Here is a 14,676-nt window from a genome sequence, read left to right on the forward strand (position 1 = left end):
GTGATAATCTTATTTGAAAGTATGGATTACCATCAGACAAATATCTAGAAGTGAGACTTTTTTAAGATGACTTAGAAACTCTGTACAGTCCCTTTAAAGTACTTCAAACATCTTGTAAAGACACTTTCTTGACTTGCAAAAAAGGTTTGGTGTATGGGGATATTTCATTGGATGTGTCTCTAACAAGGCCACAGAAGCAGTATTTTCTGTGCTGCCTTTAGTGCTTTACACAACACATTTAACAGACTTTACCTGTGCTGTGTCTGATTACCTGATAAACTTTCCCTGTTTGACATTTAATGAGTTTAGCATCATAAAGTCAGGACATACCGTATCTGAGTCGATGGGCTGGAACAAGAAGTCTGAGGCTTGCTGAAACATGAGGTTCCTCTGTACGAACAGCTGCTGGTGAAACTCCTGTGCTACCTACATTATCATGACAGAAACAACAAAAACACATTTTTACTCTTTGCAGAAATGAATAACAATGAACCAGCTTGATACATTTATTAGATACATTAGATGCCTTAAAGAAAGAAACCCTTATGGCACAGCTCTTAAAGACTTTTATACTGAGTTTATAGTATATATTTTATACTACCGTAAAATAAAGAAGTCTCTGAGTTATTCTTTCCTAAATAAAGAGGTCGATACGAGTACACCACTGTGGTCTTATCAGCTATTTCTGAAGGATAACAAACATATATAAAAGCCAATGAGTCAGAAAAAAGCAGCTTATCAAAGATAACTGATAACTGAACTAAAAAAAAGCAAAACAGTGTCATTAACATAAAAAAACATGTATTAATTGCTGAGAAAACATCTGATACCTATTATGTTGCTCCTGTTAGACCAGCAGAACCAGAAGCAGAGTTTGATTTTGTTTTTGAATGTGCATTAGCACCAATTTTTATGCGCTACTCAGTGAAAAAAAAACAATAACAAAAATATAGCTTCATTAAGATATAAAACACTGAATAAAGAACACAATATGATTGTGAGCGCTACTTAAATAACTCGCTACACAAAACACTTTTTGCAGGAAGCCCATGATCTGTCCCCTCTTTAATGTTGCCTTCATATTCAGACCTGAGCAGAAACTAAATGCCGCTGCAGCAGCAGAGAGGCAAGATGACCTGAAGATGCCAACAGCTTTCAGAGCGTGTAACAAAGAGCGCAGAGGTAACTCAAACCTCCCATTTAATTAGCAGCTGACAAGGCAGAGGACGTCAGCTCTTCCTCCATTCACAAATACTTTTGGAGAAGGGATCGACTTCTTGATTCGTTGGGTGATATTTTTCTGACAGGAGTTCAGACTCACCCCACTGGAGCTGTTGAGGAGCTGGTTGAAGGTGTTGTGGACAGTCTGGTAAGTTTCCAGCTCAGATTGACACAGCGACACCAGGTAATCTTTGACCTGCTCGTAGATTCTGCCGTCTAAGACCTGCAGACCAACAGTAAAGCATTTCAGTACACGTCTGTCCCACACTGACCAACACACACACATTCAGAGTGTGTCCCCTCACCTTGATGCAATCCACGAGGTCGGTGTCGTAGTAGCGGTGCTGATGAGCGTTAGCTGCAGCTAGCATTAGAAGGTAGTCGTTTCTGGCGTGCGTGGCTTTGGAGTTACACTCGCTCCTCTTGGCTTTCAGCTGGAAGGAAGAAATTAAACTCAAAAATGATGTCAAAAAAATATGGAGCTGTTTTTGATATATACATCTATTTTTACCTTGACGCTTGCCCTCTGGAGACTGGATCTGGACTGGAAGAGACTTAGCTTTGACCTAAACGGAAAAAAGATTAAATGTGAATTCAACAACAAAAGAGCAAAGCTTTTTTTTCCCCACACTCCTTTTATTTAATTTTTGGCTCTGAATTTAAAGACATGCACATGTATAAAAAGATGAAATAAAAAGTACATTAAAAAAATCAAAAAATAATAAAAATTAGTGAAAAACTTTTAAAATAAAATAGAGAAAAAAAAAGTTTTTTTTCAACTAATTTTTTTTATATTAATCAATTAAAATAATAATAATTTAAATAACAATAATATTTATAATAATTAATATTTATAATAATAATAAAAAAATACAAAATAAAATGGAGAAAAACAAGAAAAAGTTTTTTTTCAACTAATATTTTTAATACAAATCAATTAAAATAATAATAAAATTAACAATAATATTAAAAATAATAATGATTAAAATAATAATAAAAACTTACAAAATTAACTGGAGAAAAACAAGAAAATAATTTATAACTAATATCTTTAAGATTAAATAGTTAAAATAATAATTAAAAAAAAATTATAATAATAATAAAAGTAAAGACATATACTTCAAAAAAATAAATAAATAAATAAAAGTAAAATGAGGTGTTGGGGAGGGGAAAGGTCTGTTTTTAAAAATCTGCTGTATTTAGGGAGGAATGTCTTCACACCTTCTTCTACAGACTTGTAGAAAGACGTGATGAACAACCTGTAAGTCTATGGGTGTATCCCCGCGCCTGTGTGTCCACAACATGCCAGAGGAAAATAGCATTAGCACCGTTGGAGCGAGTGCCAGTCCAGCTGTGAAGCTTTTCCAACAGCAAAACTTCACACAGCAGCGGCTGAGCTCCACAACAAACTTTCCTAATGTGCAGAAAAATGTCTGAAATGTGGTGAGTCAAAGTGCCAGCTGTTCTGATTGTGCCAGGACAAACTGAGGACAATGAGGAAAAAAAGAGGAAAAAGCACCTTTTCCGAGCCTGAATATGACCGATTTGTTGAGCTGAACTTTTCACCATCAGTTAATCTGCTTCTTACTTTTGGAAAGTCTCTTTTCACTCCCAAACAAGTGGAGAAAGAGTTCTGCTTGTTGTTGTTTGTCTTGGAGTGCAACATGATGAATGTGCAGAGCCAGACACTCGTACACTGTTTTTACATAACTCTGCAACAGGGGGAAAACCTGTGTGTGCTCACCTTAAAGCTAAATGTCAGCCGTTTGCATATGTGCAGGAAGTGACATCACAACCAGTTTGGAAACCAACTGTTGCCAAGTTTGAATCTTACATAAGCGTGGAGTCAAATACTTGAGCCTTTCAGCTTACAGAGGCTGGGAATGGACTTATCAGTGAAAGAGGAGACGTCATGTGTCTGTTAGGTAAACTCAGAAAACACTTCGAATTTTTTTTCCTGATGTCAGTGAAAACAGCCCAACATTAGAAGGGGCGGATAGACCCATTATCAGAGCTGATATTGGGCATTTTTAGGCATATCAGCATCTGTTTTTTTTTTTTTTTTAATCTGATGGCCGATAAGCCTTTTAAAAGTTGGCACCAAGAGATCAGTAATGCAGGGATGAAAGCCAGCTAACAAATCACTAACGTTAGCATCATAGCTGTACCAAACTCATAGGGTGAGTTTGCGAAAACATGTCTACTTAAGGCTGCGTAAGTAATGTACTCTACGTAGCGACAATTTTTTTTGCCAGCATTAGCCTCACAGGGAATACTGTGAAAAAAGATACTTCAATAAATATTCAGATTTTTTCTGATATATGTGTTTCTTTTCGCTTCAACAAATGAAAAACCTTGGGTTTGTTGTCATTTATAGGTAATAATGCTACGACTTTACTAGTCTGGTCCGCTTGAGATCAAAGGCCGTTTGTGGCCCTCAAACTAAAATAAGTTAGACACCCCTGAACTAAGTGAAGTGTTGGTGTTTGTATTATTCAAAATTTTGACACCAATATTTGACAGCAAATAAATATCGGTTATCGGTCTCTTTGACTACTAATAATCAGTATCAGTATCAACCCTAAAAAAACATATCAGTCTGTCTCTATAAGAAGGTTCTCTTCAAGATAACAGTGACATGTCTCTAATCCTATAATTGATCATCTACTGTGAGATTTTATGAATTTTTTATGCAAACTTGTTTTTCTAAACCCACTTGAACAACTTAAAAAGCAGCAGCGTGATAAACAAAAAGTTTTCCACATCATCTTGTAAAAACATTGACACAGAGTATCGGGGAAGGTGGAGTTTCATACTTGGCGTCCAGCTCTGCTTTCTCCCGTACGGCCTGCGCCATCGTCTCAGCCTCCTGGTACTTCTTCCTGCTCTTGGACAGCTCCTTCACAGAATCCTGCAGCTCAGCTTGAACCACCATCAGCTGATCGATACACTGAGGACGCACACACGACAATCAAACATTTACATGTGGTTAATGAAGATACTGTTCGGTGCACCTTCAACTTCAAGTTCTGTTCATTCAGAAAACATGGGTGGAGGGACTTATGTCGTAGCGCTGCATACAAGAGATTTTGTGACTTTTCTCAGCAAAGGTGAACTCAAACAAGAGCACCTTTATACGCTGCAGGAGCGTGGCCGGCAGAAACCAGAGAGCGGTGCTGGTAACGTTTGAAAAGCTACACTCAGACTCCTCCATGTTTAACCTCTGAGCCAGCACAGCGCTTACAATCAGTAACTAAGAGAAGTCATTAATGATAAGAGCAAATATGACGTCTGTCCTCATTTAGCAGATGTTTATTGCCCCTTACATGACGGCTACAGTGGTTGTTTACACTCAGCTCTTACTGGAAATAGTTCTGATGTGAGGTGTTTGGCATCTACAGCCCAAAACCATTACCATAATGGCTCTTAGTATTTTGCACCATTACAGTCAGTAACATTAGAGTTTTCATGGTGTAGCTGCAAGTTCCAGTTCAGAAACTAAATGTTTAAGAGAGGTTTTTTAATTTGAATTACTTTTCATTTTGAGTGTATACAACATTTGCATACATTTGCAAATTCAGATCAAGATAAACAACATTTCCTTCTCCACTAGGTGAATGATGTCACATCAGGAATACAATGTCAAACCAACGTAGTTAAGTATTAATAAGTTATCTTTGTACTTTTTTTCATCTGAACAGAATTCATTAAGAAGTCAGAAGTCTGTCAGAAGAAACCTGACAGTTTTTAAATGCCCGTTTTTTTCTACTTTGTTTATTTTTGCATGAATTTACAGCGCCGTCCTGGTGGAGGAGGATGTTTTAATCCTGCTTTTACCCTACGGCAGTTTCCCAAAGTTTGTTTCAACTGGCTACAACCCAAAAAAACAAAAACAAATGAACGTCTCGACACTGCTGGTTCAGGGTTATCAGGCCTGGGTTGTGAAGTGATTTTAGTCGTTTTGCTTCAGTTATTCTTGAGAGTTTTATTTAATGTGACCTTGGTTTGATTACATGAGAAATAAATGACAAATAATAAAAATAAACCTGAGGTGTAAAATTGGCTCATGTTACCTTCCTCAGCTGCTGCTCTTTCTGCAGCCTGGCTGTCTTGGCTGGATCTGCAACCTGGACTTTGTAGTTATCGCAGGCAGTGATTCTGGACTGTGTGACCTGGATCGTACCCTCTAAGTAAGCCCTCCATACACAGTACATGTTCCTGAAAGGATGAAAACATTGGGAATACATTAGAGATGTGTCAATATCACGTGATGTGCCACACTTCAATCACGCTTATCAGTCAGCAGCAGAATTTCCAAGACAGCGACTGAGAGATTGAAATCATCAAGGCAAACAATGCAAAGTGTAATTTGTGCAGTGCAGTAATATCATGCAAAGTGGCAACACCAGCAACAGCGTTACACCCTAAAAGTGTGATGTCGTATTTTTTTCTTATGGACCCAATAAAATGTTGCTACAGAAAGTGTGTGGAGCTACTTATTGTACAGAGAAAATCACAGGAGAAACTGATAAAGGATTTCATAAAGAATCTGATCGATAAGTGGAATCGATAAGGACACAGATATCAGCAAAATCTTATCAATACCCATCCCTAGAATCCATGAATACTAGGGATTGACCGATTATTGTCCGAGCCAATTATCAGGGCCGATGTTCTGCATTGAAACCCACAAATCTGTGTTGTTTTGGCTCTGATGCTTCTCTGCACACAGTTTCTCCCTGTCTATGCTATGGAAGCCCTAGATGGTCATTTGAAATCAGTCATGTAAAACCAAACAGAAAATTAATTCAACTGCATTACATGCCTGTAAAAGGCAGCACAAACTCAATTCTGTCCAGTTTTATTGCAGTTACATAGAAATTTTAGAAAACTTTATTAACTGTAGAAAACTTCAGCTATTTATTTTTTAAGTTTTCATTTAACTTTATAAAACATGCTGCTGAGCCTGGGAGCTGTTTAATAAACATATGATTGAAGCATTTTGATTGCAGTTAAGTGTTGGAGTTTGTATTGTTCACTTTGACTGCAAATGAATATCGGCTTCAAATATCGGTTATCTGCCTCCTTGCCTACAAATAATCAGTATCGGTATCGGCCCCCAAAAGAATCCATATCAATGTATCTCTGATTAATACTGTCATTTAGCATCTCGTCCACAAATGAGTAACAGGTGGCAGCATGATACAGAGTTCACTAACTTCTACGGATGGGTGATATTGGATTTTTTGCCGATATCCGATATGCTAATATTCAACAACTCCTTTAGCCGATACCAACACCGATATGTTTTCTGAGCACATAATTGCAGAGATTATCAACTCTCTTCTGAATTGGAAGTTGTGTATTGTATTATGGAGCATACTCTCATCGCTTTTTAATGCAATATTCATTTCTTGTGCAAAATTAGAAAAATATAAACTTGAAACTGTAGATTTATTTATGGCAGCTGTTTCCAAACAGAAAAAACCTGAAAAATAAATCCTACTTGCTAAATTGAAAAAAAAAAGCTTTACTTTGGTACATGGTCCTTACAGACTGCTGCTTAAATTCAAGATTAACTTAAAACAGGAGCCAAATATGGGATTAATCAATCTGGTCTGTGCAACAAAATCACAAAAAGTGTAAAAAAATATATATCTTTAGCCCATTATCTTATCGGTTTATTATATCAGCAGAATTTGGTGTGTTGGCTGATATCTGATATATTATTTTTAAGCCAATATCTGCTGATACCCATAATATGTACATAGTATCGTGCATCCCTACTGAATTCAATACATAATGCTGCAAAAAATGTTTACTTTCATTGATTAATCATCTTCAAATAAGTTGCAATAAGTTGCATCTTTTTAAAAACTTGAATCAGAAAATATCAATGTCGGCGCCCAACATGCTGTAGTGACCTCATCAGACGTCTCGTTTGTGTGGTAAAGAATCCAAAACCAATCTGTCCCGCTTATAAAACATAACATATTTTCCTTTTATTGACATTTTTTGCATTAGAAATCCTAAAAACTATTAAAATAAAACTGTCTGAGTTTCCATTCTGCTGAGGATTGAAAGTTTTAAGATCAGTCTTGTTTATGAATGGATCAAACACTTTGAACAGATTTTTTTCACATCACTGGACAATCCCTCAGTGTTTGGGGCACAGGAAACATCTGGTTTCATGTTAGCTATGTGTCGTTCAGATAAACTCTTTGTGTTTTTTAAAAAAGGCAGATCAATAGTCAGCAGGTCAGAGGGTTGGACGGAGGTCTTACCTGTGATCTGCCTGATCCTCTGTTGGACTTTCGGGCCATTCTCTCTTTAGATACTGGTTTGCCAACTTCTGGAGCGCCTTAAAAAGAAGAGCAGGGACACAAAAACAGGGATGACCTTTCACCTTTGACACAAACACACATTTTCTGGATCTCATCTTCACACAGGACATGCTTGGAGGACTCTGCCACCCCCTGACCTTGAGCCATAAAACATCAGGCGGCCAGAGCATGACGACAAAAGGACAGAAAAAGGCAAAGTCAGTGAAAACTACATCTTTTCTTCATTAGCTGAACAGATTTCCACCAAAATTAGTCACAAAAACAGATATAAAAGCCACATTGACTTAAAAATGTTTTCTGGCTCTATTAGGTTGTGAATCAGCGTTGCATGGACCTGTTTAACTTTACATTCAGAGGTTAAAACGCTGACGTAGGTTTATTTTTAGCTGAATATGTGATTTATTTAGACCACATTCATCCCTGGGGTAATACCCGATTCCCTAACCTCGTCAAAGTGAGGTTAACCTTTGAAGATCAAAAATATCAGGACAGGGTAAACACTAACAAAGTGCAACGAAGAATCTGGACATGTTTGTCAGGAAAGAGTGCATCTTTAAATTCATAGAGAACTTTGATCGATGGATTTTTAGTTTTGTCCTGAATCGATTTTAAGTGTATCTTTGAGTCTGACACTTGAAAGTCTAAAACTGTTACCAGACATGGCAAGTAATAGAGTACAAATACTCCATTACTTAGTACTTTGGTATATTTTTCAGGTACTTTGTACTTTTAAAAGTATTTATTTATCTGAGGATTTTTTACTTTTACTCAGTCACATTTTTAACATAAATATTGGTACTTTCTACTCCTTACATTTCCCAAAAAGGCTGGTTACTTGATATATAAAAGCCTAAACCTATAGATTTTTTATTTTTTGGTGACACCAATGAGGATCGACTGTTTTGGGTTTTGAAACAATCGTTGCCTGATGGCCTATTGAAAAAAAGTTTTTTTTAAAAATTCAGTGTTCAGAAGTTTGATGTGTTAGCCTGAAGTGTACAATAAAAATGCCTAAAGCAGTGTTTCTCAAAGTGGGGTCCCAGGACCCCCAGGGGTCCGCGAACTAGGTCGAACGAGGTCCACAGAATAATTCTAAAATGCTTATAAAAGTGTGTTTTATCGTTGAAAAGCTTATCAACAAACTGGGATCTCTTGCACCAAAAAAGTATCAACAATTCTTTCCAATACTCCCGTCCAAGTAAGTTTTGTCCAAGGGGCAACATCTGGTCAGTAAAAATGAAGCCTATGCGGAAGTGCTAAAAGTTGCTGTTGAATCCACTTGAGTCTGGCTGCAGAAAGACTGGAAGTCACATACACACCCAGCCATAAAAACTGACTTTTATGGCATCAAAAAGCATATTTACAGCCTGGTTCAAAAAATGGCTTGGGTTTAAAACTCTGATTTCATTATCGGCACACACTGTACGATGAGTGACTTTTTTCCTATCTCTGCGGTTTGGAAATTATTACGATGGTTTGATTTTCCTATCAGAGGCACTGTTCGAGTCACGTGACTGCTGGGGGCACTGAAGCTGCTCAAAGAAAAACTAACAGCCAGTGTCATAGCGAATGTGGTTAGGTCTGTGGATTGGCTTCATTTAACAGTTTCAGGAACAGACGGGTGATGTCGCGGATGCTTCATCTATGTTTTATACAGTCTATAGTTTTGTCCCATGGGATCAATTCTCATATGATCGAGACATTTTCATCACTTCATGGTGTGCAATGATTGAAAAAAAAAAACTCAAAACAAAAGTTATACCTTGGTGCAAAGACTTTTTAAAAGGTCAGAAGCAAAGAGATGAAAAAAAGGAACATGTAACATGTGTTTTTGTCACCCAAGAGGGCAGTTTATTGAGTTTTGCCAACCGTGGGCAACCAGGGCACTTGGGTGCACATTTTGGCTTCAAGGAGGGCACTTCTGCACATCTTTTTCAACAGTTGGGCCATGAGGGGGTTGGCCACCTTTCCTGCCCCCTGTGTGCACACCACTGCCTCAGAGGCAACATTTTCTCAAAGTTCATAAAATGAATTACTTTTAAGAAACAAATGTAGCCTAACCATATGGTTGCAAAATACCACACAGTACATTATTAAACAGTATTAATATTATGCTAATAGTTGTTAATATAATGAAGGGGTCCATGGTCTGCAAATGGTCTGTTTAGGGCTTTGCAGCTGGTGAATCGTGCAATAGAAATACTTTTTACTTTTAAAAGTACTTTTGAGTACATTTTAGAGCCTGAACTTTCTACTTTTACTTGAGTAAATATTTGGATTAGTAATTTTAACTCATGTTGTTTTTTACACGGGTATTTTACTTCTACTCGAGTAAAGAATCTGGGTACTTTTGCCATCTCTGACTGTTACACCGTTAATGCAGCAGTGACAGAGTACAGGGTTAGCTCGCTGACTGAATACAGTCAGTGTTTTTGACTTGGAGGAGGAAAGTGGCAGGAGGTGGGGCACACACAGGTTATTCAATAAGCAGTGAGTACATCTTAGGTCATTCTGTGGTTTACCACCTTAATCCAATTGCTCTGAGTAATCTGTTTTATACGTCTTTACATGGTGAGTGTTTGACTGTGTTATTGTTGTAATTTTCCCTAAACCTTGGAATAAATGACAGACTTATGAGTATTTCCACAAAGAAAAAAAACAATTACCAAAACATGTATTACTCTACTGACATATATTTGAGAAGAAACCACGTTTCTGATTTGTAACAAATGCTGGTTGAAGATTGGGATGGCATCCCACAGCAGTGTGTGACCAGGCTGGTAAGCAGCATGAGGAGGAGGTGCCAGGCTGTTGCTTCTGTGTAGTTTTTCCACATAATACTGAGGCCTGTTTGTCAAATAAATATATTGTTGAACGACCAATATGTCTTATTTCTTCAGACTTGGATGAGGAGTCCGTGGCAAAATGAGCTGCAAATCTCAATATCTCAAACAGACAACACGGTTTGTATTAAATTGTAGTTTTTCTCTGCTCAGGGCCCAGACCAGAGGTCATCACTGAAACCAGCCCCTCTATCCGCTCCCTGTCCCCCACGACGAGACAGGCCCTGAACTCGCTGGTCAGATCAGTGCTGATCTTGGTGCCAAAGCTTCAAAGCTGCTACAAACCCCACCATTGTGGGCCTCAGATAGGGAGAGGGGATCGCCAACTGAGCGGGCTGAGCGGACACGCCTGAATACTGCGATGGGAACAAGGGACGGGGAGGAGGAGGAGGAGGGATGCGAGGACGGCAGAGGAAGAGCCGCACAGAGGAGGACATTTTATCACACAGTGTGATTTGAATAGTAATTGACTGATGGCTGAAGCAGCTTGCAGGTGTAAGAGACCCAGAAAAAGGCGTGTAAAGAGAAGAGAATAAGGAAAAAAACAAAAAGCAGCGGGTGTGACCAAAGGGGACGAAGTGTTCCAGAGACACTCTGACCCACTTTGATTCAACCATTGGCAGCGGGTGTCTAATTGATCACATAACCAGCAGCCAGCATAACCAGACACACAGAACACCTTTTAAACTGAGCCTCACAAAGAAGAGCTACTTCTCATATTAGGCCTGAATTTATCACTGTTTAAGTCTTCTCTGCATTAACACACGAAACATCCTCAGTACATTCTCAAATGTCTCAGACTCAAAGGTAATATCTGAGTTTTTAATTGTTTTGTTGATCTAATAAATAGCTTTTGATTCATGTTGATGTGTGTTGAGAGCCTGAGCTGAGGTGCAGTGCTCTGACTTTTAAAGCTGGTATCACTTGGGCATGCATATCCAACAAAACACACATGCACTGGATTACAAGCGCTACCCTGCAGGCTGACTCTGTCCCTCCATAGGAAATCTTAACACACATCTTCATTTGATTACCTTTTTTTACATTTTAACTGCATTTGAGAAATTAAGGATCACATCTTCCTGCTTCTTAAAAATGTGCCAGACTGATCGGTCGATGACGACTGTTTCAGGTGACAAACACATGCTCATAATGTTCATGGACCAATCAGAAATCACTCGTAGGGGGTGTGTACCAAAATAAACTTGAGTCCCAGCCTCTGCACAGGTTCACGGGATAGTCAGAGCTACAGTTGTGTGTTCCTGGACTCTTTGAGGTTCCCCTCTGTGCAGAGCTCAGTGTAGTATTTCTGCTGCTCTCTCCTTCCACTGAGGAGGTGTAAATCTTTTATGTGAGGTGACATGGACCCAATCAAGCCAAATCAATAATGTAACAGGTGTCAGAGATTTGTAGCTTCGTCCATTGAAAGTTTTTTTAATGTATGGCTGAGTCCAAGTGACATAAAGTTTGTATTCAGTCTCTTTATGAGAATAGCTTGTTGTGCTTTCAGGAAGACGTAACAAAGAGAGTGTTACATTACGAAAAATTTGCAAATGAACTCTGAAAACTGGAGTATGTTTTTTACAGGAGGTTATGTGAGGGATAATGACCAATGAGGTGTCTATTGTCAAAAATGAATGGACGACACAGAGGTGCGAACCATCCCAGGCGAGGCTGAGGACGGTTGCTTATACCGTAGTCACTGACAAAAGGAAGAAATAATAAATCAATTATTAACATGTAAATCTTGTTTTTACTGTTGAATGAACTATTTAATATCTCTCGCAGTGGCTTGTTACCGTGTAGGGGTGGGAGAAAAAAATCAATATATGTATTAGGGATGGGTACCAAATTAGGTACTTTTATAGGTACCGACCGAATTCTGTCAAAAGTACCGAGTACCGATTCACGTAAAATCAAAAGGTACCACGTTTAGGTACCTAAAGGCATCCTTATGACTGTGATGGAGTGGAAGAGCAGGCAACTGTCCATGCTGGTCATGAACACAGCATGCAAGGTTGCAAGGTTATATACTAAAGAATAGATAAGTCAAATTGAAAAGAATTTACATACCGGTACCTTAAAATAATATAATATGTATACATATATCAGGATTTTTTGTTTGATGATATCAGAATCAGGATTCTTTGTCAATTTTTTTTCAAATTCAAATTCTTCATTTCAGTCTTTGTTTATTAACAGTATTGGAAAAAAAGTTACCACTTTTCTCCAGCAGAGGGCGAAATGTTTCTCTGACTCACAAATAATTTGCATTTTATAGGAAAATAAGGCTCCTGATATAGAATAGACATTATCATCTTTAAACTTTTCGCATGGTCTGGTGTTAAAAAAGCAAACTAAAAATCACAAAACTCGTAAATATCAAAGACTTTCTGCATTTAGTTCTAATAGGCACCCCAAAAACCGTAATAGATGCAAAATTTTGTTTCAAAGAATTGTTTTTATTGCAAGAAATATTACCCACTATTCACTCTGATCATTAAATGTGTATCAAGCAAGTACTGTATTTTCTGCACTATGAGGCGCACCTAAAAGCCTTCAATTTTCTCAAAAGCCGACAGTGTGCCTTATAATCTGATGCGCTTTATATGTGGATTGATATTGATTAATCATGGCTACCATGTTGAGGGGGCGTGGCCGAAGTAACAGCGGTAAGACCGGATAAAGAGGAATTGTGCTAAGTGCTAACGTTAGCTTGCAGGCTGGCCCAGGCTTCTTCTCTTGTTATTTGTCAGAGCAATACAGCGCCCCCCAAAGGTCTGGCATGTGAAATGATCTCTGGAAACTGTTTTTGTGGACGGCAGAAACGGCTTCGTCTTTACAGCGCACGGCACAGAAAATAATAGGATAGGAAAATGTGCGGCTCCGTGTGGATGTAGCCTGAGTCTGACTGACTTATTGACTGTTTTGTTGACATTCCCTTTAGCGCAGCTCTATCTAGCAGATGCATAACGCAACCCTAGCCACTACTGTAGCTTCTACTCTATGCACCTTATAATGCGGTGCGTAATAATATATATGAAATATATGAAAACAGTTTTCATATAGGCCATTCATTGAAGGTGCACCTTATACTCCGAAGCGCCGTATAGTGCGGAAAATACGGTACCCTAAGTCTGTGAAGTAATGTATGATAACGTATGTTCTGAGTTTCTGTTGCCACGGTTACCAACTACTGCTTGAGCCAGCGCAATAATTAAGAACAACCAGGGTATTTGACGGAAACTTTTCTGCAGGTGTCCAACAACACTTTTCACAGACACCCTGCAGCCAATCAGAATCGATTATTCACCTAGACCATGGTATAACCACTATAGAAACTTCCCCACCTGACTCATCGTCAGACCAAGATGCTGTGACACAACCTGATATGGTGCCAGAAGGAAGATTCCTTCAGCTGTGAGGTGATGGCATAGAAAGAAATCAGGTCTTAGATTCTTTTAGAAAACTCTAAGTTCATCCTGGTTTTAACATTTCACCACATTCATGAGCTAAACTGAAGTATTCTGTTACTCAGCAGCTTTTAGGCGGCTATGTCTGTTTGTTTTGATGTTGTATTGGACAACTTAGCTTTAACCCCTCCAGACTTTTGCCAGGCATTGATGTCATCTGTTGGGACTGTCTGTGACATGGAGCTGGAAGCGTTGGTTATATTCGATTGCTGGATTATCAGTGAGTAGACAACCTATTGAACACTGTATTTGGGACACAGGATTGTCTCGGTTGGTAGAACCTGTGCAGAAGCAGGGTTAGACTCTGACCCTCTGCCCTTTGGTGTGTGTAACCTAATCTCTCTCCCCTGAATTTCCCAAAATCTGAGGTATACCAATGTCTTACATGGATCATTGTGTAGAGATTCTGCCTCTCATTCACTGCCTCATTCTCATTTTTCATCATCAAAGCCCAAAAGTTCCCAAACTGCCAGGTCACACTCATTTTCTGTGACCAGAGGGGCTGCTATTGTTTCCTCCTGTGAAACTAAGTCTGAGACAGAGCTGCAGTTAAAGGGACACTTCCATATTACATTATATTAAGAGTTTATCTAACATCCGATACACACATTTTGGAGTGTAAAACGAGAAGGGGACAGCCTCACAAAGAAAGAGACGATTGAACAAAGTGGTTGTATCAGTGGCTTCCCATTCCCTGAGGCTGGTTTGTCAATAGAGCAGTATTGCAATGTTGTGGTTATTGGAGCGTCCTAGGCGACGGCCAAAATACATAACTCAAAACTCCAAAACAGTAGT

The 14,676-nt window shown here is 38.6% G+C and overlaps 1 protein-coding gene across 1 annotated transcript in view; it reads right to left on the bottom strand.

The window, feature by feature from the left end:
• The window catches only part of LOC141791999 (F-BAR and double SH3 domains protein 2-like), a 39,814-nt gene that overhangs the window by 15,301 nt on the left and 9,837 nt on the right, over positions 1-14,676 (bottom strand). The window contains exons 4-10 of the mRNA XM_074672745.1: positions 7,506-7,582; positions 5,295-5,439; positions 4,038-4,171; positions 1,733-1,787; positions 1,527-1,655; positions 1,322-1,444; positions 331-426 (exon numbers count right to left, since the gene is read on the bottom strand). Coding sequence (XP_074528846.1) covers positions 331-426; positions 1,322-1,444; positions 1,527-1,655; positions 1,733-1,787; positions 4,038-4,171; positions 5,295-5,439; positions 7,506-7,582 — 759 coding nt within the window. The remainder of the gene's footprint in view (positions 1-330; positions 427-1,321; positions 1,445-1,526; positions 1,656-1,732; positions 1,788-4,037; positions 4,172-5,294; positions 5,440-7,505; positions 7,583-14,676) is intronic.

The sequence above is a fragment of the Halichoeres trimaculatus genome, unplaced genomic scaffold (assembly GCF_033239565.1).
Source record: "Halichoeres trimaculatus isolate MK-OKI-2021-1 unplaced genomic scaffold, fHalTri1.1 fHalTri1_scaffold_6, whole genome shotgun sequence".
NCBI classification, from domain to species: Eukaryota; Metazoa; Chordata; class Actinopteri; order Labriformes; family Labridae; genus Halichoeres; species Halichoeres trimaculatus.